Here is a 20,434-nt window from a genome sequence, read left to right as displayed (position 1 = left end):
AAGACACACCCTGGATTCCAAAGAGCGGGCGAAAAAGACGCAGGCCACGTGATACGAACATATTGATTCACGTTGAAGTGACGACATTTTCACTGTACTGGAGTGAAATAAACTATATATTGTGAAAATAAGTTTTACTGGTTTTTAAATTATTTTATTTTTTACTGTGCTTACTAGAAAATTTTAAGTTGAGCAGTGCTAGTTTAGAAAAAAGGGCTCGCTGTGTTCTCGTGTGTGACAAATTTTTCTGGAGAAAACTTGGCTGAAGGAACCAGTAACTAAATTTTTTATTTTTTTTTTTGCGGATTACAGACAACAATAATCTGGGATGCTCACACAGGAGAAGCCAAACAACAGTTTCCCTTTCATTCTGGTGAGTACTTTTTAATATATTTTTTTAACTTTTCTTGTTTTTAATTCAAAAATGAGAATTCGGAGTCCTGAGAAGGGTCCCTTTAAGTAACAGTGAATGCTTGGAAGAGGGCATGCCTCAAGAGCAGTGCTGAGCGTGTGGGGTGGACGTTTGCTGATGCATCGTGGCCTTGAGGTGATGTGTTGCAGACTTCCGAGGGTCTCTCCTGCTGGGCAGATCCGGGTTCCTGGTGATGCTCAGAACCACAGGGCTGGCACCCAGGACTCCCCGAGTCAGCGCGACCCACCTCGGTGCCCGGGAAGGGCTCCAAGCAGGAGGGGACGGGTGTGGCCCTACAGGAGCAGACTGGGAGGAGAGGCTCCCCGCAGGGTCCTCGACATGACTGTGGCAGAGGCACGTGGCCCTTGGTTCCCTCTTGGTGCGGCCAGCAGACCCGGGGAGGTGCCCCGTGCATACCTCGCCCCGCTGGAGAGGCAGTCAGCCCGTGTCTTCTGTGGCTGTGCCCGAGGACTCATCTGTGCACACATCTCTGGTGGTGCTGGGCTCGGGGTGCTTGGTACTGCTTTACTCCTAATAACATTGATGGAGGTGGGAGTCACTGAGCCTTTGTAGAGTTGTGTCTCCCCACCAGGAAGTGGGCGGGGCTCCAAGAGCAGGGAGCTTGGGCGCCCAACCTGTGAGCGTGTGCATGTGGGTCTGTTTGTGTGTGAGCGTGTGTAGGTGGGTGTGTGTGTGTGTTTCTGTGCATGTCTCTGTGTGGCGATGTGTATCTGTTGCGGGGGGAGTCTCTGTGTATGAGGGGTCGGGTCTGTATGTGAGTGTGTCTCTCTGTGGAAGGGGTCTGTGTGTGGGTGTGTGTCTGTGTGTGGGAAGGGATGTGTCTTTGAGGGGGGATCTGTGTGTGTGGGTATCTCCCTGGAGGGGCCTGTCTGTGGGTGTGTGTCTCTTTGTGGAAGTTGTGTGTGTGTGGATGTGTGTCTGTTTGTGGAAGGGGGTCTGTGTGTGGGTTGTGTATGTGTGTGGGTGTGTGTCTCTCTGTAGAAGGGTCTGGGTGTGCGTCTGTGTGTGGGTGTGTGTCTCTCTTTGTGAAAGGGGTTTGTGTGTGGGTGTGTGTGTGTGGGTGTGTGTCTGTGTGTGGCCGTGTGTCTCTCTTTATGAAAGGGGTCTGTGTGTGGGTGTGTGTCTCTCATTGTGGAAGGGGTCTGTGTGTCTGTGTGTCTGTGTGTGAGTGTGTGTCTGTGTGTGAGTGTGTGTCTCTCTGTGGAAGGGGTCTGTGTGTGGGTGTGTGTCTGTGAGTGTGTGTCTCTGTGGAAGGGGTCTGTGTGTGCGTTGTGTCTGTGTGGGTGTGTGTGTCTCTCTGGAAGCTGGCTGTGTGTGTGTGTCTGTGTGTCTCTCATTGTGGAAGGGGTCTGTATGTATGTGTCTGTGTGTGAGTGTGTGACTCTTTGTGGAAGGGGTCTGTGTGTGGGTGTGTGTGTCTCTCTGGAAGCTGTCTGTGTATGTGTATCTGTGTGTGTCTGTGTGTGGGTGTGTGTCTCTCTGGAAAGGGTCTGTGTTTGGGTGTGTGTCTGTGTGTGGGTGTGTGTCTCTCTGTGGAAGGGGTCTGTGTGCATGTGTGTCTGTGTGTGGGTGTGTGTCTCTCTGGAAGGGGTCTGTGTGCGTGTGTGTCTGTGTGTGAGTGTGTGTGTCTCTTTGTGGAAGGGGTCTGTGTGTGGGTGTGTGTCTGTGTGTGAGTGTGTGTGTCTCTTTGTGGAAGGGGTCTGGGTGGGTTGTGTCTGTGTGTGGGTGTGTGTCTCATTGTGGAAGGGGTCTGTGTGTGGGTGGGTGTGTGTGTGTGGGTGTGTGTCTCTGTGGAAGGTCTGTGTGTGTGTAGGTGGGTGTGTCTATGGAAGGGGTCTGTGTGTGGGCGTGTCTCTCTGTGGAAGGGGTCTGGGTGGGTTGTGTCTGTGTGTGGGTGTGTGTCTCTCGTGGAAGGGGTCTGTGTATGCACGTGTGTCTCTCTGGAAGGGGTCTGTGTGTGGGTGGGTGGGTGTGTCTGTGGAAGGGGTCTGTCTGTGGGCATGTTTCTCTTTGTGGAAGGGGTCTGGGTGGGTTGTGTCTGTAGGTGGGCGTGTGTCTCTCTTTATGAAAGGGGTCTCGTGGAAGGGGTCTGTGTGTGGGTGTGTGTCTGTGTGTGAGTGTGTGTCTCTCTTTGTGGAAGGGGTCTGGGTGGGTTGTGTCTGTGTGTGGGTGTGTGTCTCATTGTGGAAGGGGTCTGGGTGTGGATGGGTGTGTGTCTGTGTGTGGGCGTGTGTCTCTCTGTGGAAGGGGTCTGTGTATGGTTTGTGTCTGTGTGTCTAGTGCCCCTCTCCCCAGGCCCTGACAACCCAATCTCCATGATTTGATCCGTGTGTGTCACGGCCATCTGTGCCGTAGACGGAGCAGACCGTGGCAGGTGAGCCTGGTGGCTTTCTGTCAGGTTTGATGTGAGCCCCCTTTGGGATTGCAGCCTCATGACAGAGGCTAAGACCATCTCGAGGTTTGTTGTAGGGAAGGGACTCAGTGACGGGGCAGAAGCCTGCCAGGGTTCTGATTCTTGGTGCTGAGCACCAGTGTGCTCACGTGATGGGGAAGATGTCTGTAACACAGGCAGCTCTGGCTTCTGATTTCTTCTGAGAGGAATATGCCCATAAGTTTCCTGTACCAGTTTTCATCTTGAGGACTCATGTATTGAGTCTTTCAGCAGGATGTAAATTTTCCCCAGAGCATTCCCAAGGTCCCAGGCTTTCTATCCCATGGACCACGTGTCTCTTCTGCCCTCAGGGAGCTTCTCACCTGGGGTGATGCTGCCCACGGGGTCGACCCGTAGCCCGTTGCTGGGTTGGCTCTGGGTGTTATTTGCTCTTTCTCTGTAGTGTGAAGCGGTGTGGTAGACACTGTCCAAGATGGAAGACAAGGGAGCGTGCTTTTGTACAAGCTGCAGGGACAGCCGTCCCTCAGCGTGTGATGCGTTGAAAATCAGCAGTTGCGTTGCCTCTCCAGAGGTGTTCCCCATGAAGGCCTGGTGGGGGTGCCCTTGGTCAGGAAGAAGCATTAGGCCTCAGAGCTTAACAGTGTTGTACCACATTCAGCAATGGGAAAGAACAGGTTAAAAACAAGTGCAGGAGCTTCCCTGGTGGCTCAGACAGGAAAGAATCTGTTTGTGATACGGGAGACCCAGGTTCAGTCCCTGGGTCAGGAAGATCCCCTGGAGGAGGGCATGGCACCCCACTCATTTTTTTTTGATAGACTGTGGATAATAATGCCCGAGCCACGAGGGTCAAATCGTGGCTCAGACGGGACCTAACTAGGGGCTCAGATGGTAAAGAATCTGCGTGTGATGTAAGAGACCCAGGTTTGATGCCTGGGTCGGGAAGAATCCCCTGGAGAAGGAAATGGCAACCCACTCCAGTGTTCCTGCCTGGAAAATCCCATGGACAGAGGAGCCTGGCGGGCTATTACAGTCCATGGGTCACAAAGAGTCAGACACAACTGAGTGACTCATAAGGTGGGTAGTACCCAAAGGCTTGGATAGGACTCAAGGGGCTTCTGCAGTTTGGGAAATAAAATAAATAAAGTCAGACTGCAAAGATCACATCCTGGGTGAGATACCATTTATATCTCAGTCCAGGGAGGGGATGGTGGGCCAGGAACATGGCCCAAGGGAGGTCCTGGTGGTGTTGGGACACACGTGTGGCTCTTGACCGCAGTGGTGGTTACATGGATCGGCCCTTGAGATCAAACCCTACGACACACACATCCGAGTCTGGGCCCATTCACCTTCCAAGTCCGGCCCGGTACTGAAGGCCCCCACGTGCGACCAGTGGGTGACGGACTCAAGGCAGAGCCTTCCTGTAACACCTCTGCACCTTCCCGGGATTCTGTTTGTTGTTATTGTTCAGTTGCTCAGTCGTGTTCCACTCTTTGCCACCCCACAGACTGCAGGACACCAGGCTTCCCTGTCCTTCACCATCTCCCGGAGTTTGCTCATACCCATGCCCATCGAGTCAGTGATGCCATCCAACCATCGTATCCTCTGTCGTCCCCTTCTCCTCCCGCCTTCAATCATTCCCAGCATCAGGGTCTTTTCCAATGAATCAGTCCTTCCCATCAGGTGACTTTCATCAGAAGTATTGCAGCTTCAGCATCACTCCTTCCAATAAATATTCCAGGTTGATTCCCTTTAGGATGGACTGGTTGGATCTCCTGGCTGTCCAGAGGACTCTCAAGAGTCTTCTCCAGCACCACAGTTCCAAAGCATCCATTCGATAACCTTTTCTCAATTAAAAGTTAAAAGGACAAAAGCAAAGTGAAGCCTGACTGTACCTAGAGCGGTGCTGATCGTCAAATGTCATTGGCCAAGTGAGAGCAAGTCACCCCCTAGAACCGCTGAGCCCTGTTATGTGTCAGTCAGCCACACTGGATCGTGACTGATCGGGGGAGGGCAGGGTCCCAGCTGCACAGTGGACGCAGACCAGCGACCCAGCGTCCTCCGTTTAGATGGCCGGGGCTCAGCACACGTTAGTTTTTATGGCCAGGTGCCGCTAAGCATCCCTGGAACCGCGTGCCAGATTGTCACCCTTCCAGGCGTATTAACTGCACGCCCGAAGGCAAAGGGAAATCTGTGACTTGGCTCGTGTGTGGTGTTATAAACAAGAGCAGCTGCGGGCTTTGCTTCCACGCTCCCTGGGTCGTCCTGCTGACCACGTGGGTCTGGCTCCTTCCTTCCACTGGGCGCGTGTGGCAAATTTAGCAGCAGCTGTGGACCTGTGCTGAACCCCCCTTCGTGGTTCTTGAGGAAGCCAGCGTTGCCGCTATGTGAAACCCTCCCACGCAGACTCTGTGAGGGGTTGGTGCTAAGACGTAGAAGCTGATGGGATCCGTCTTGCAGTTCTAGAAGGCAGGAGGGTGGACAGGGTGCACCTCTGGTTTGAAGGTTAAGAACAGGGGCTTCCCTGGCGGTCCAGTGATTAACAGTCTGTCTTTGCAAGGCAGGGGACTTGGGTTCGATCCCCGACCAGGGAACATACCCTGTGCCGAGGAGCAAGTAAACGCGTGCCCTTCAACTACGGAGTCTGTGCTCGCCGACCAGAGAAGCCACCTCAGTGAGAAGCCCGCACACCCCAGCTAGAGACTGCACACACACAGCAGCCAAGACCCAGCACAGCCAGAAATTGTTCAGGCGCTCAGTCGTCTCCAACTCTTTGTGACCCCCATGGACTGTAGCATGCCGGGCCTCCCTATCCATCACCAACTCCCGGAGTTTGCTCAAACTCATGTCCGTTGAGTTGGTGATGCCATCCAACCATCTCATCCTCTGCCATCCCCTTCTCCTCCTGCCTTCAGTCTTTCCCAACATCAGGGTCTTTCCCAATGAGTCAGCTCTTTGCATCAGGTGGCCAAAGTATAAATTTAAAAAATTAATAAATATATGTTGAAGGCTAAGGACGGGAGGGGGTCTTCCAATTTGTCATATCCTGGGTGAGCTGGAGTCTTGTCCCACTTCAGTGCTGACTTACATGTACGAAACATGTGAGACAAGGTTAGGTATTGATCAGTTGAGGAAGATCTGAGCAGAGGCTTGCAGGACTTAACCCTCCTTTTCCGTAGAAGCAGGGACGTGTCGGAGAGAACGAGGGTACTGAGTCGTCTCCTGGGGACGATGGCAGAAGGGAAGCAAGCTGTCACGTCCCCCAAACCCTCACGGAGGTCTTCAAGCCAGCGGCCCCTGAAAAAGGCCCAGGACCTAGAGACGGTGTCCATCCTAAGGCCACACGTCTCCCTCAGATGTTCTTGTCAACTCAGCATCTTCAAGCTGTAGAACGCAGTAACGGGTTGTGGGGCAGTTCTTTCAACTCTGATACCTTGAACAAGGGGCTTCGCTGGTGGCTCAGATGGTAAAGAATCTGCCTGCAGTGTGGAAGACCTGGGCTCCATCCCTGGATCAGGGAAGATTCCCTGGAGAAGGGAATAGCAACCCACTCCAGCATTCGTGCCTGGAGAATCCCATGGACAGAGAAGCCTGGCGAGCTACGGTCCACAGGGTCCCAAAGAGTCAGATATAACTGAGCGAGAGACACACACGCGTTGAACATAGGCTGTGAAGTGTGTGCTCTCTGCCTTCCCCACCGAAAGAAAATCCATCACCCAGCCCGGTGATGTCCCTGGGAGCAGCAGGGTGCTTCTCCCCTACCGTCTCACCTGCACCAGGGGAGCGAGTTGCTGTGTTCAGGGCACCCAAAGCATCACTTTGGATGACACTTCGGTGGGGGTCGGGTCTCTTTCTGGAGCTGTCTGGTTCTCCTTGCAAATATAAACGGCAGACCTCAGGGTCTGTGATGGACCGAGGCTGTGCTGGCACTGCGAATGTTGCTCTATCACACGGTCAGGTTTCTCAACTCTGCTGCTGCTGCCGCCGAGTCAGCTGAGCTCTGTGCACACCTGCTGAATGGCTGTGTCGTCCTGTCTCCCCCCTCCCCTCCGCCCTTTGCTTCTCTGCAGCCCCTGCTCTCGACGTGGACTGGCAGAACAACACTACCTTTGCCTCCTGCAGCACGGACATGTGTATTCACGTCTGCAGACTCGGCTGCGACCGCCCCGTCAAAACGTTCCAGGGACACACGGTGAGTGTGAGTCCTGACTGTGGGGCCTCAGGTTCACCGAAGGTGTGTGGGGAGCTGGGAAACCGGCTGGTCTCTGCCTAGGATTAAAAGCCTGCTTACTGTGACTGCCGATTCATTCTCCTACAGCCTCCTCGGGACTGTTGTTGCTACCTCTGGGGGTCAGCTATCCACCTGGGTTGGCAGTGGTGTTTTTTTTGTTTGTTTTTTAATTATCTGGATGAGCCAGGTGTTGGATTTTGCAGGAAAGACACTGAAGAAGGTGTTATAAAAATGTCTCAGGACATAACAGGGAAAAAAAAAAGTGAGTAGGAAAATTACTTTTAAAGTCAGCTTTGAAATAACTAACTGGTTTTACACTGGTTTCTAGATAAATTCATTTGGCTTCCTTCTTAGATGTGATTTTGTTTTTGTTTTTTTTTTCCCCTTGGAGAAATATGGCTGAGGGTGGCTGGTTGTGTAGAGCGTATGACTGCACTTTGGATTAAGGAGAAAGGAGAAAGAGAAAAATGCCTGAAACCTGGGGTGGTGCTTGGTTAATCCACGGTGAATGCAAGCAGGCTTCTTGCAGAGATGACAGAGCGCTCCTGCCCCCTGCTGGAAGGTTGTGTTACTTCAGTTTAGTTCAGTTAGTTCAGTGGGTCAGTCGTGTCCAACTCTTTGCAACCCCATGGACTGCAGCACACAGGCCTCCCTGTCCATCACCAACTCCTGGAGCTTGCTCAAACTCATGTCCATTGACCCAGTGATGCTATCAAACCATCTCATCCTCTGTCGTCCCTTTTCCTCCTGCCATCAATCTTTCCCAGCATCACGGTCTTTTCCAAGGAGTCAGTTCTTTGCATCAGGTGGCCAAAGTTTTGAAGTTGCAGCTTCAGCATCAGTCGTTCCAATGGATATTCAGGACTGATCTCCCTTAGGATGTACTGATTGGATCTTCTTGCAGTCCAAGGGACTCTCAAGAGTTCTCCAACACCACAGTTCAAAAGCATCAGTTCTTTGGCGCTCAGCTTTCTTAATAGTCCAACTCTCACATCCATACATGACTACTAGAAGAACCATAGCTTTGACTAGATGGACCTTTGTTGGCAAAACAATGTCTGTGCTTTTGAATATGCTATCTAGGTTGGTCATAACTTTCCTTCCAAGGCATAAGTGTCTTTTAATTTCATGGCTGCAGTCACCGTCTGCAGTGATTTTGGAGCCCAAAAGAATAAAGTCAGCCACTGTGTCCCCATCTATTTGCAATGAAGTGATGGGACCAGATGCCATGATCTTCGTTTTCTGAATGTTGAGCTTTAAGCCAACTTTTTCACTCTCCTCTTTCACTTTCATCAAGAGGCTTTTTAGCTCCTCTTCACTTTCTGCCATAAGGGTGGTGTCATCTGCATATCTGAGGTTATTGATATTTCTTCTGGCAATCTTGATTCCAGCTTGTGCTTCTTCCAGTCCAGCATTCCTTATGATGTACTCTACATATAAGTTAAATAAGCAGGGTGACAATATCAGCCTTGACGTACTCCTTTCCCTGTTTAGAACCAATCTGTTTTTCCATGTCCAGTTCTAACTGTTGCTTCCTGACCTGCATACAGATTTCTCCAGAGGCACGTCAGGTAGTCTGGTATTCCCATCTCTAAGAATTTTCCAGAGTGTGTTGTGGTCCACACAGTCAAAGGCTTTGGCATAGTCAATAAAGTAAGAAGTAGATGTTTTTCTGGAACTCTCTTGCTTTTTTGGTGATCCAACATATGTTGGCAATTTGGTCTCTGGTTCCTCTGCCTTTTCTAAATCCAGCTTAAACATCTGGAAGTTCACAGTTCACGTACTGTTGAAGCCTGGCTTGGAGAATTTTGAGCATTACTTTATTAGTGTATGAGATGAGTGCAAATGTGTGGTAGTTTGAGCATTCTTTGGCATTGCCTTTCTCTGGGATTTGAATGAAAACTGATCTTTTCCAGTCCTGTGGCCGCTGCTGAGTTTTCCAGATTTGCTGGCATATCGAGTGCAGCACTTTCACAGCATCATCTTTCAGGATTTGAAATAGCTCAACTGGAATTCCATCATCTCGACTAGCTTTGTTCGTAGTGATGCTTCCTAAAGCCCACTTGACTTTGCATTCCAGAATGTCTGGCTTTAGGTTGGTGATCACACCATCATGATTATCTGGGTGATGAAGATCTTTCTTTTATAGTTCTTCTGTGTATTCTTGCCACCTCCTCTTAATATCTTCTGCTTCTGTTAGGACCATACCATTTCTGTCCTTTATTGAGCCCGTCTTTGCATGAAATGTTCCCTTGGTATCTAATTTTCTTGAAGAGGTCTCTAGTCTTTCCCATTCTATTGTTTTCCTCTATTTCTTTGCACTGATCTCTGAGGAAGGATTTCTTCTCTCTCCTTGCTATTGTTTGGAACTCAGCATTCAAATTCTGTTACAGGTCCTGGGCTCTTTGCAGTGAGGACAGAGCGCTCCTGCCCCCTGCTGGAAGCTTGTGCTTACTACTCCCAGGCCTTTTTTCATCGAAAACAGAGCGCTCCTGCCCCCTGCTGGACGCCTGTGTTTACTACACCCAGGCCTTCATTTGTTTCTTTCTTTTCTTTTTTTAAACCTTTTGCTCTCTTGCAGAATGAGGTCAATGCCATCAAATGGGATCCCTCTGGCATGTTGCTAGCCTCCTGCTCTGATGACATGACATTGAAGGTAAGGCTGCAAGGCCGGGCCGTGTGACCCTTGGTGACCCCGGGGGCTGTGTCTTCAGTCCCAGCGCTCCTCCTGCAGGTGACCATTATGTTGTGAGCCCTCTTGCTGCCTCTGTCGTCTTTTCTCTTTGCAAACGACATGCCGCTTGCCCCAGCAGTGAAGCCGTGTTTATCGGTCGAGGGTCCCGTGGAGCCTCCTTCCGTTCCCGAGGCCTTTCTCCCATCCGAGTGCTAACTAAACCCGACCCGACCCTGCCTGGCTTCTGAGATCAGACCAGGGTAGCATGGATCCCCGTGGCCTTTTTGACGGGCGCCCCCTGGTGGTGAGCAGACGCCTCTGCCTAGGAAGCACCTGCCCCTTGTCAGCCGCCCACCCTGCTGGACGTCAGCTTCCCAGGGACAGAGAAACCTCTCCAGTGCTTCTCCCGGTGGGAGAATCGGCCTTTGCTCACCATGTTCTCGTTGCATCCCCGTAGATCTGGAGTATGAAGCAGGACACATGTGTCCACGACCTTCAGGCGCACAGCAAAGAGATATACACCATCAAGTGGAGTCCCACCGGGCCGGCCACCAGCAACCCCAACTCCAGCATCATGTTGGCAAGGTAAAGGGCAGACAGCCTGCACCCCAGTCTCGGTTCTCGAAAGCAGCCTTGGTGGCTGAGTTTGCTCCAGCCACGCGACCGGTAAAAGTCACTCATGTCCCGAAGAGACCAGGAGATGCTGTCAGTGTGGCTTGCAAAGGTGTTTATGCCCTCAGCTGCTAAAGAGTCTGCCTGTAATGCTGGAGACTCGGGTTCTATCCCTGGGTTGGGAAGTTCCCCTGGAGATGGGAAAAGGCTACCGCACACCAGTATTCTGGCCTGGAGAATCCCATGGACAGAGGAGCCTGGCGGGCTGCAGTCTGTGAGGTCGCAAAGAGTTGGACACAGTGAGTGACTCACATTCGAAGTTACTTAGAAACTAACTCAAAGTAAACGGAGAGACAGCTCACTGTGAAAGGGCTGCGAGATAGAGGTTATCACGTGATGGCTAAGTTGAAATAAGCATGCTTTAAACCATGACGCTGGAGGGAGAAATTGCCTACATCCACTCTCCCAGCATTTTGCTTTGGTGAAGGTTTTTATTATGACTGAAAAAAGGAAGCAGTTTAGCTTGGACCTCAGGCTTGGTTGGGCTTCCCTGGTACCCCAGTTGATAAAGAATCTGCCTGCAACGCAGGAGACGAGGTTCGATCCCTGGGTCAAGAAGATCTTCTGGAGAAGGGCAAGGCTACCCACTCCAGTATTCTTGGGCTTCCCTGATGGCTTAGGTGGTAAAGAATCCGCCTGCAATGTGGGAGATGTGGGTTTGATCCCTGGGTTGGGAAGATCCCCTGGAAAAGGGAAAGGCTACCCACTCCAGTATTCTGGCCTGAAGAATTCCATGAACTGTATAGTCCATGGGGTCGCAAAGAGTTGGACACGACTGAGTGACTTTCAGTTCATTTCACTTCACTTTGGGCTTGGTTTACTTGGCCCAACTCGGAGCTGCAGGTGGTGAGAATGTTGAATGGTGATAAAAGATCCCCTGGCCAATACCAGATCCAGCCTAACCATTCATCCTGGCTGTCCCCAGCTTTTTTGGCACCAGGGACCAGTTTTATGGAAAATCACTTTTCCAAGGTGTAGAGGATGATTTGAACACACTACATTTATTGTGCCCTTCATTTCTGTTATGACTGCCTCTGCTTCACCTTGGATCATCAGGCATCAGGTCCCAGAGGATGGGGACCCCTGGTGTATGCAGTAAACCCCCGAAGACACCAGGATCAGATGCAGAGGACTAGTCAGTCAGTGACTCGCCAGAGGGGAGCAGAGCGGTTAGAAGTCCACAGAAGCTCATCACTGAGGCTGCATTCTGCAGACTTGTGTGGTCCTGGTCCTGGTCAGACCTCACGCAGGATACAGTGTGGCACTCCCAGGAGGATATTTTAGTAAGAACCTTGAGGCACACAAGCTAAAGAGATTCTAGGAGTGAACGTGGGGTACACTGAGGGTTCTGGAGACCATGATCCCACGAAGCGTAGATGTGTGTCTGGTCTGGGAAAGACAGGACTTGGGAGGAAGTGGCAGGGTGTTTTTCTGTGGAGCTGCAGAGAATGGGGTAGTGGGGAGAACAGCCGGTGCCCCAGCCCTGCTGTAAATGAGGGGGAGACCCCTCCGCTTGTCTTTGTCACATAGCAGTGGGATGAACAGTCTGTTACTGAAAGTGCCTGACCCAAGGCCATCTCTTAGAAACCACAGAAAGGAATTCCTGCACCAGCTGAAAAGCTGATCCAGAAAACGTGAGAGCATCCTCTTAGTGCATACCACTGTCCTGAAATCCACTTAAAGGTCTAGGAACAGACGTTATCTCTTTTTGTTTTGTTTGATGACTTGTAAGGTGCTTTTGAATCACATGGTACCCATGACGGCACTAAGTGAGCTTTCTAGGCGCCAAGCATAAAGCGATGGATGTAAGTCCCAAAAGAGGAAGGAAATGCCTGGTGAAACAGGTTTATGGTGGGTGGGCTTCCCAGGTGACCCTAGTGGTAAAGAAGCCGCCTGCCAATGCTGAAGATGTGAGAGACATGGGTTCAATCCCTGGGTCAGGAAGATCCCCTGGAGGAGAGCACGGCAACCCACTGCAGTATTCTTGCCTGGAGAATCCCATGGACAGAGGAGCCTGGCAGGGCTGCCGTCCATGGGGTCGCAGAGTCGGGCATGAATGGGACAACTTGGCACGCATGCACGGACGCTCTTCTTTCAGATTTAAACGAAACTAAAATTTGCAGCTCCCGGGAGTGTGATTATATATTTGGATGCGATTATATTTTAATTCCTGTGGGATTAAAATTTGTGTTCGCTCACTTAGCCATTTCCCTGAATACGGCTCTCGGCTTTATTTTTGGCTTTGTTTTACACTTGGCAGGGATACATGTGTTGTCAGTGGTGGGACCGTTTTAGCAAATGTAGCGAATACGTATCATTTGTGTCTCAGAGAAGTGCAGAAATAAATGAGTGTGGCTGTCAATTTGTTGCCTTGATAACGGCACCCAAAAAGAGAAAGAGATTTATTGTGTGACTTTTTTTTTTTAATGTATTTATCTTAATTGAAAGAGAAAAACTTTACGATGTTGGGATGATTTTTGGCATACCTCAGTATGAATCGGCCACAGGCATACATGTGCCCTCCCTGGACCGAGGCTGTGTGTTCCATGCGTGTTGAGTCACATTCTAGAAGAGAAAGAGGTACCCGCTTACGGTCTCTGAAATGTAAGGAAAGTCAGTCCCACTGTGAGAGCGGCGTCCTCGGGAGACCAGCAGGAACCTGCCGACAGCTCTGGTGACCTTTTTTGAACCCACGGGCGTCCACGGGGACCTTCTCTGTGTCTTTCCAGCGCCTCGTTCGATTCTACCGTCCGACTTTGGGATGTGGAGCGGGGCGTGTGCATCCACACGCTCACCAAGCACCAGGAACCCGTGTACAGCGTGGCCTTCAGCCCCGACGGGAAGTACTTGGCCAGCGGCTCCTTCGACAAGTGTGTGCACATCTGGAACACTCAGGTAAAGCCCCTGCATTCCCACCGCCTGGGTCCCCCCCAGCCCCACACCCAATACAGTCAATTTCTCAGTGACCCGTGGGCTTCCCTGGTGGCTCAGACGGTAAAGAATCCACGTGCATTACGGGAGACCCGGGTTCAATCTGTGGATTGGGAAGATTCTCCTGGAGAAGGGAATGGCAACCCACTCCAGTGTTCTAGCCTGGAGAATCCCATGGACAGAGGAGCCTGGCAGGCTACAGTCCATAGGGTCGCCAAGAGTCGGACCGACTGAGTGACTGATGCTTTGATTTCACTATCTTGGTGACCCCAGAACCTGAGTTTGCACTCAGGAACACCTTGCCTCGGACACGGACCTAGACACATCCCTGGTTCCCCAGAGGGTCAGAAGCCCACCCAGCGCCATCTGCCCCGGGCTCTTTGTGGATGCTGGGTCGCCCCTGCCAGGGACTTGGGTAATTTTTTTTCTGAGTCCTTGGCAGGAAACCTGGCACCCACTGCCTTCCATTGACAACAGCAGACATTGCCTGTGGTCCCAGGATGGATGAAGTGGCCTTTTTTCAATCCGCCACCCCCTTGGTGTGCCCTGAGGCCAGGCAGACACTGATGAACATGCTTTCTCAAGGGAGGTAGTAACGGACACCACGTTAGCCAGCCTGCGGCCGAGGCTGCAGCCTACTGAGACCTCGGGCTCCTCCTCTGCGGCCGCCTCACACAGTCGTGCCTTCTTGGCAAACGAGATGCAACAGTGGCCCTAACGTGGAACCAGGCTGACGGCCGCCCATGTGTGTGCTTAGCCGCTCAGTGGTGTCCCACTCTTGCAACCTCATGGACTTATATTACGTAGCCTGCCAGGCTCCTCTGTCCACGGGATTCTCCAGGCAAAAATGGTGGAGTTAGGGTAGCCATTCCTTTCTCCAGGGGCATCTTCCTGACCCAGGGATCGAACTTGCATCACAGGAGGATGCTTGACTTTCAAAAAAATTGCCATCATTAGCCGGGTTCTGCCATCAGCAGCTCAGCAACTCATTTTACCCACACTTTTTTTGTTTGTTTTTAAATCAGAGGATAATTGCTTTTTTTTACAGCTGATTTCTGCTGTACAGCAACGGAATCAACCATAAGTAAATAAATGTCCCCTCCCTCTTGAACCTCCCTCTCCCGACCCATCTTCAAGCCTCCAGATAACGGCAGAGCACCGAGCTGAGGTCCCTGTGCTGTACATATATAGCAGCTTCCCACATTTTGCATCCTTTTTTTCCCCCACTAAATCATAAAACTCTCTTGAGTCATTCTGAGGCTCCCTTGAACACTCAGTGAGACGGAAGCCTGGTTGAGATACAAGCACATATCCGATCTTGCTGACTCTCTCCTTCCCCCGGGAGGCGTTAGCTCGGGCAGAAACCGTAGAGGCTGTCTCTCTTGGTGGGCAGCCAAGGATCATTTAGGTACCCCCTGCCCCAACCCTATGGCCGTAGTTCTGAGTCACATGTTCCTGCAGCTGCCAGAGCCCCTTTAATTGAAAGTTCTATTAGCATCTGTGTCTTTGGAAGCTTCTGGGCTGACATCCCCAGGCAGGGTGGGATGGGGTGGCCTCACCAGTGTTTTGCCTCTTGAGTGACAACGCCCTTGCTTTGCAGAGCGGAAGTCTCGTCCACAGCTACCGAGGCACCGGGGGCATCTTCGAGGTGTGCTGGAACGCCCGGGGTGACAAAGTGGGCGCCAGTGCGTCAGACGGCTCCGTAAGCAGCACCCTGGGGTTTCCCCAGGCAGGAGGTGGGGTGCAGGGAGGAGGGAGGGTTTGGGGAGGGTGGGGTCAAGAACAGTCCAGACTCCTGAGACCCACATGGGCGTACTCCCAGGGCCGTGATGGGCCTCAGAGACACTTGTTGGTGAAGGAAGCATCTGGGCTGGGCAGTGCTCTGGGAGCAGACGGTTCTTCTCGCTTCCTGAATGATGTGTGTTTTTTTTTCCCGGCGGAATTGGTGGTTCTCAGCTGCATCGATTACACCCCTGGAGACATTGGAGGTGTCTGGAGGCATTTGGGTTGTTAGTGCTTTCGGGGGGTGGTGGGTGGGGAGATGTTGGCACCTGGTGTGGAAACCAGGGCTGCTACTGGAAGTCTTAGGGTGCTTGGGACCTACCCCCCCACAGCAGAGGAGTGACCCCCACATCACAGATGCTGAGGCTGAGCAACTTGGTCCACCCTTGGCTTCAACCTTTGCGCTTCCACCCGGACCCTCTGATGATGAAGGCCCAACTTTCCATTCAGCAGGTCTCCTGGGTCCCAGGAACCTTGTGCTGGTCCCCTGAGGTGTCTAGCTTTCTGCACTTGGAATTGCCCTGAGATGTAGGGCAGGGTGCTGGCTGGCTGGCTGTCAGCCTGTGCCCCACTGCCCCCCACTAGATGTGTGCTAAGGCTTCAGTTGCCATTTGCTCCACCGTGTAGGGGTCTGGTCTGTGACACCCATCGACGGCCGTGGCCTGGGGTTGGTTGCTAATGATGTTTAGACACTCCCCTGTCCGCTAGAGCCGGTCTGATTGAACCCTCTGGACTGTGTGCGAATAAAACTTTATTTATAAACAAGTGGGCGGTGGGCCGGATTTGGTCCACAGGCCACGTGCTGTCCTGAGCTCTTAAGGGCATCTTGTGTTGCCTCTCAAGATAACAGGCGCTTTTCTGTCTCCTTTCAGGTGTGCGTGTTAGATCTGCGAAAGTAAACACACACAGAAAAAGTATTACAGGCATGAGAAGAGAATTCTAGCGGACCAGCAGTGGATGTGTGGGATCGTAGCACTATTCAGACACAATTCCGTCAGCTCCAAAACAGCACCAGCCTGACCTTAGGGAGTGTCCTTTGAGACCACGTCATCCCTGGCCACAGGAGTCTCTATTTTTTCTTTTTCTTTTTTCATAACCGTCACTGAGAAGTTTAAAATGAAAAACACACACGCAAGTCCTATCAAAGGGGGGGAACAGGAATGGTTTCCACCTGGAACGTCCAGCCCCAGGGGAGCGCGACGCCGCCAGCTTGACTCGGCGCATGGATTGGTTTCCATCCAGAACAGGCTCCGATGATTGAGAGGAACGAAGAAACGGGAAAGCCTGTGCCAAAACGAAGAGGAAAAAAAAATGCTGTGATAAACCGAAAGGGGAGGAAAAACTCCTCCCGTCAATGGGTTGGGTGTCCCCCCCGCCCCCCTAAAAATTTGGACACTACAGTTAAAACTCTCACAAGGACGTTCGAAAGACCAGTTTGTATGGATGAAATGGGTACCTTTGTAATCCCAACAGTTTCTATTTTCTAGAACCTTTGTCCCCGTGGTTTTTCTATGGGCTGGAATCCTGTCGTCTTGGTGGGTGGGTGGAAGGGTAGGGGAGGCGAGCCAGGCCTTGGGTCCAGGGTGGAAACTGTTACTGGGTGTCTTGCTTCTTTGCTGTTGTTCCACCCACCAGAGAGACAGCCCCTCTTTCGGATGTGGTGAGTCTCTGATGACAGCTTTCTCGCCTGCGTCTTCCACCTCCCCCCTCCCCCCCTCCCCCTCCCCCTCCCCCTCCCCCTCCCTCATAGTCGCCTCCCATCTTCCAGTCTCAAGGGCACTTTCCTTGCATAGTAAGTGCTTTATGTAAGAAGGCAGGGCAAGGGGGACTTTTTACAGGAGGGGGAAGAAGAAAAAAAAAGTGACTTATAAGAGAAAGAGCCCGGAGTATTTTTGGAGAAGAAAAAAAAAAGATATTTTTTATGTTAAAACAATTTTAAAATCGTAAAATGGCCGTTCAGACACGAGAGCTTTGTGTGATTCATATTTAACAACAAGAAAAAAAAGAAACCTTTAGGAAGAGACAGGTAGAGGGGTCCCTTCGCTTTGAGCTTGGTGGAAGGCAGTGAGGGGACTCCGGGTGGAGAGCTCTGGGGTCAGCTTTGGGGCTGGTCTATGCGGCTGGAGAGGAAGACCCCAACCCCTTTTCTGCTCCAGGAAGACCTGGGCGTTTCTTTTTTCCGGTTGCGTCGGACCGGAACAGTGGACAAGAGAGTGCCCTCAAACCCAAGAAGCGTTCCCAGAACCAGCATCACTGAAAGGGGGCCGTCGGAACCACCCCACTCCACAACACCAATGCCACCTCGTTTAAGACTAGGGGCCACCCGCGGGGGGACTCCCCCCTCCAAACCAGGAGCAGCTCGGCCAAGTCCCTCCAGGGCTGACCAACTGGAGGGGCCTCCGGGACCTCACTGGGTCTCACAGTGACACAAGTGATCGGGGAGAGGTTTTCAGTCCTGAGGGTGAATTAACAGAGGTAGGGTGCATCAGTTCACAGGCCATCTTCACAATTTGCTTCCTCTGGCAGTAGGTCAGGAGAAATTGTCCTTTTTTTTTAAGCAATGAATCTTTTTACTGTTTTTTTTTTTTTTTTAAATACTAAAACATGGCTTTGTGTGTCCCTAGGGGAGTTTTCCTTTCCCTTGAATCAGGTGATCTTTGTACTTTTAATCTCATGACCCCATGTCCACCCAGCTTGTAAATTAGCAGCAGGGCCTCTGGGCTTATCCATCTTCCACCTGGGGTGGGGCTGGCAGTGGGTAGGTTGCAGCCCTTTTGTGTTCCAGCAACCGGCCTGGATGGTATTCCGACATTGGTGGTATCTGTCCATGCACCAAAAGGCAACGGTAAGGCATGGCTAGGCCTTTGTGCAGAAGTTGGATTGTCCCAGGAGCAGCCCCAAAGCCAGAGTGCATTCATCTCTCTCAGTTCATTATCTCCGTGGATCTGAGAGTTTTTCAAACCCCTCTGATAGCAGAAGACCAAAAGGCACTCTGCACCCGTTGGGCGTGTTCTTCAGGCTCTGCTATATCTAAACGTTTAACCTTTAAGAAGGTCAGTGTTCTATTGGAGTCTCCACTCCCACCTTTGAAGGTAGCAGACGCCCTCAGGGGTCCACGGATAATCACTGCTCCCCCCCCCCACCCCCCAAAATGATTAAGTTTGAGATGCAGTTTGCAGAGGTCTAGTTGAACACCATCTGGACCCCTCCCGGAGTGAAAACCTGTCGCTGTCCACACAGCGTCAGCTGTCCGGGTTCCAGACGCGGTTTACGTTTGATGAGCCAAATGCTGCTGGAGGGTGGTGAAGGTGGGGTTTGGTATAAAAGGCTCACGCGAGGATCGGCACGGGGAGGTCGGTATGCAGGGTCTCCCAGGTATTGATGGGGGCCTCCTGGTAAACCTGTACCAGGCTGGAAGTTGCCAGATTGGAGCCACGGGGGCTGTAAGGCCAAGGACTGGATACTGGGCCTGGCGATGACCTGACGCTGCTGAGGAAGGCAGAATTGCCCATGTACCAGCGGGGAGAAGCCCCCGGGGTGGGGACCACGAAGAGGAGGCAGCCGGCGCCCCTGGAAACCATGCCTGCCCTGAGTCACGCCCGCTACACCCTCTGCCAGTGCGCGGTGGGCGCATCGCTCCATCCGTGCAAGCGGGTCTTAGACGTCGTGTAGAGCGCTTCGCAGTCCTCAGTGCACAGATGGGACCTTGGTGCTGAAAGCAGAGAGTAACGCGCAGAAAAAACTCCGGAATCGTCCTCCGTGCTGGGGAGCTCGTCCTACGTGCGCGTGCGCACGCACGCCTGGGGAAGCGCGTCCGATCCCACTCGACAGCTACAGAACCGCGATGTTCATTCACTTAGTCTTTCTGAAAAGACATCGCGGAGCCAAGTGAAGTGCACTTTGTCGGGAGTAAGGGTCTACTTTGTTCTGTGTTGTTTTTCTTTTTCTTTTTTTTTTTTAACCTTTCAGCCCGCTTTTTTGTTTTGTTTTGTTTTTCCGATCGTGTTTCCCATCCAATGCAGAGTGTTTCCCTCCCGCCGCTCCCTGAGGTTTGTGAATGTCTGGCTTCTGCGGTTTTTATTGTCTGTGTCAGACGTACAGCCAGATGTCCTGTCCGCATCTTCCAGCTTCTGTTCCATCCGCACGGGCCCCCTCCCCCCAACCCCGTTCCGTTCTCTCCACCTATCCCCCACTGCAACCTCCACCCTCACGTGCTCCCAGAAAGAGAATCACCGTGTGTGTGTGCGTGTGTGTGTGTGTGCGTGTGTGTGTGTGTGAGAGAGAGAGATGGCTCATTTGTTCCAAGAAAGAATCAACAGACCATATTCGGTTGTCTTGAATAAATTGCTCTATTTTGATAGAGAACTTTCCGCGTGTGCTTTCTTGTTCGTCTGGCGCGGCATCTCTGGGGGTCCCGCGCTAACCTAACTCCGCTGCCTCAAGTCCACAAGCTCTTTTTTTTTTTTTCTCCTGGAGAAATGGGCAGGGGCCGGGGCTGCTTTTACAACCGGTTGGTTGTAAACCAGATGAAGAGACCAGAGAGACTGCAGATGCATTCTGATGTGAAAGGCGAGCGTGCCCTTTTTTTTTTTTTTTTTTTTGGGTAACTAGTTTCTTTCTTACTTTGTTTCAGGCTGGCGGTTTTAGAAAAGTCAAAAAGCAGATGGATGTTCTGTCTGCAGGCTTGGGTCGCTGGCAGTTTTGAGTTCCAGGATGAGTAATGAGTTAGAAGAACCTAAAGTCATAGGGATGCCAGTGACTGGGCACAACCCACGGTGCAGACAGACACATGCAGATGGTGACCGGTTCCCTTTATGCCACTGTGATCAGTAAACAGAAGTGACGTGGTCGCTTTGAAGCGATGCTCCCCTGGTGATAGGCAGCGGGGAGCTGACACAGGCAGCCAGACAGGCTGCATTTGGCCGTGCATGTGAGCCACCCCAAAGAGCCCCGTGTCCTCTGGCCACAAGCTGACCCTGCGTGGGAGTCACGCCAGACCTCGGCTGTTGCTTCTACCCCAGTGTTGCCCGAGGTGCAGACCTGCCTGGTTTTGTTTTTTTCTTTTTTTTGTAAGCCTTGCCAGTGCTTTCACATGGCGGATCTGGGGTGAATCTCTGAGCACTCCCGAGCCCTGCTGCTGAAGGGCCTGGGGTGACCCATGTCCCGAACCCCCCCCGGAGTGCACGTCGCAAGGCAGGACTTAACCACCAGTAAATGAGTGTGTTGGAACTCGGGCGTCCATAGCTGAAGCAACACGCTGGTAGCTCGGGCACAGCTCCAAGGAGGTCTCTTCACGCTATGACGGAAACTGGGTTGAGACCA

General features: G+C 51.9%; 1 protein-coding gene across 5 annotated transcripts in view; it reads left to right on the top strand.

The window, feature by feature from the left end:
• The window catches only part of TBL1X (transducin beta like 1 X-linked), a 250,968-nt gene extending 234,351 nt beyond the window's left edge, over nt 1–16,617 (top strand). For all 5 annotated transcript variants that reach the window (XM_068961982.1, XM_068961980.1, XM_068961984.1 and 2 more), the window contains 7 exons: nt 313–373; nt 6,893–7,014; nt 9,635–9,709; nt 10,185–10,312; nt 13,129–13,294; nt 14,931–15,032; nt 15,985–16,617. In XM_068961982.1, coding sequence (XP_068818083.1) covers nt 313–373; nt 6,893–7,014; nt 9,635–9,709; nt 10,185–10,312; nt 13,129–13,294; nt 14,931–15,032; nt 15,985–16,011 — 681 coding nt within the window. In that variant the 3' untranslated portion in view covers nt 16,012–16,617. The remainder of the gene's footprint in view (nt 1–312; nt 374–6,892; nt 7,015–9,634; nt 9,710–10,184; nt 10,313–13,128; nt 13,295–14,930; nt 15,033–15,984) is intronic.
• Nucleotides 16,618–20,434: the final 3,817 nt, after the last annotated feature.

The sequence above is a fragment of the Capricornis sumatraensis genome, chromosome X (genome assembly GCF_032405125.1).
Source record: "Capricornis sumatraensis isolate serow.1 chromosome X, serow.2, whole genome shotgun sequence".
Lineage (NCBI taxonomy): Eukaryota > Metazoa > Chordata > Mammalia > Artiodactyla > Bovidae > Capricornis > Capricornis sumatraensis.
Note: the sequence above shows the minus strand (reverse complement) of the source record. Positions and strands in the feature narration are given on the sequence as shown.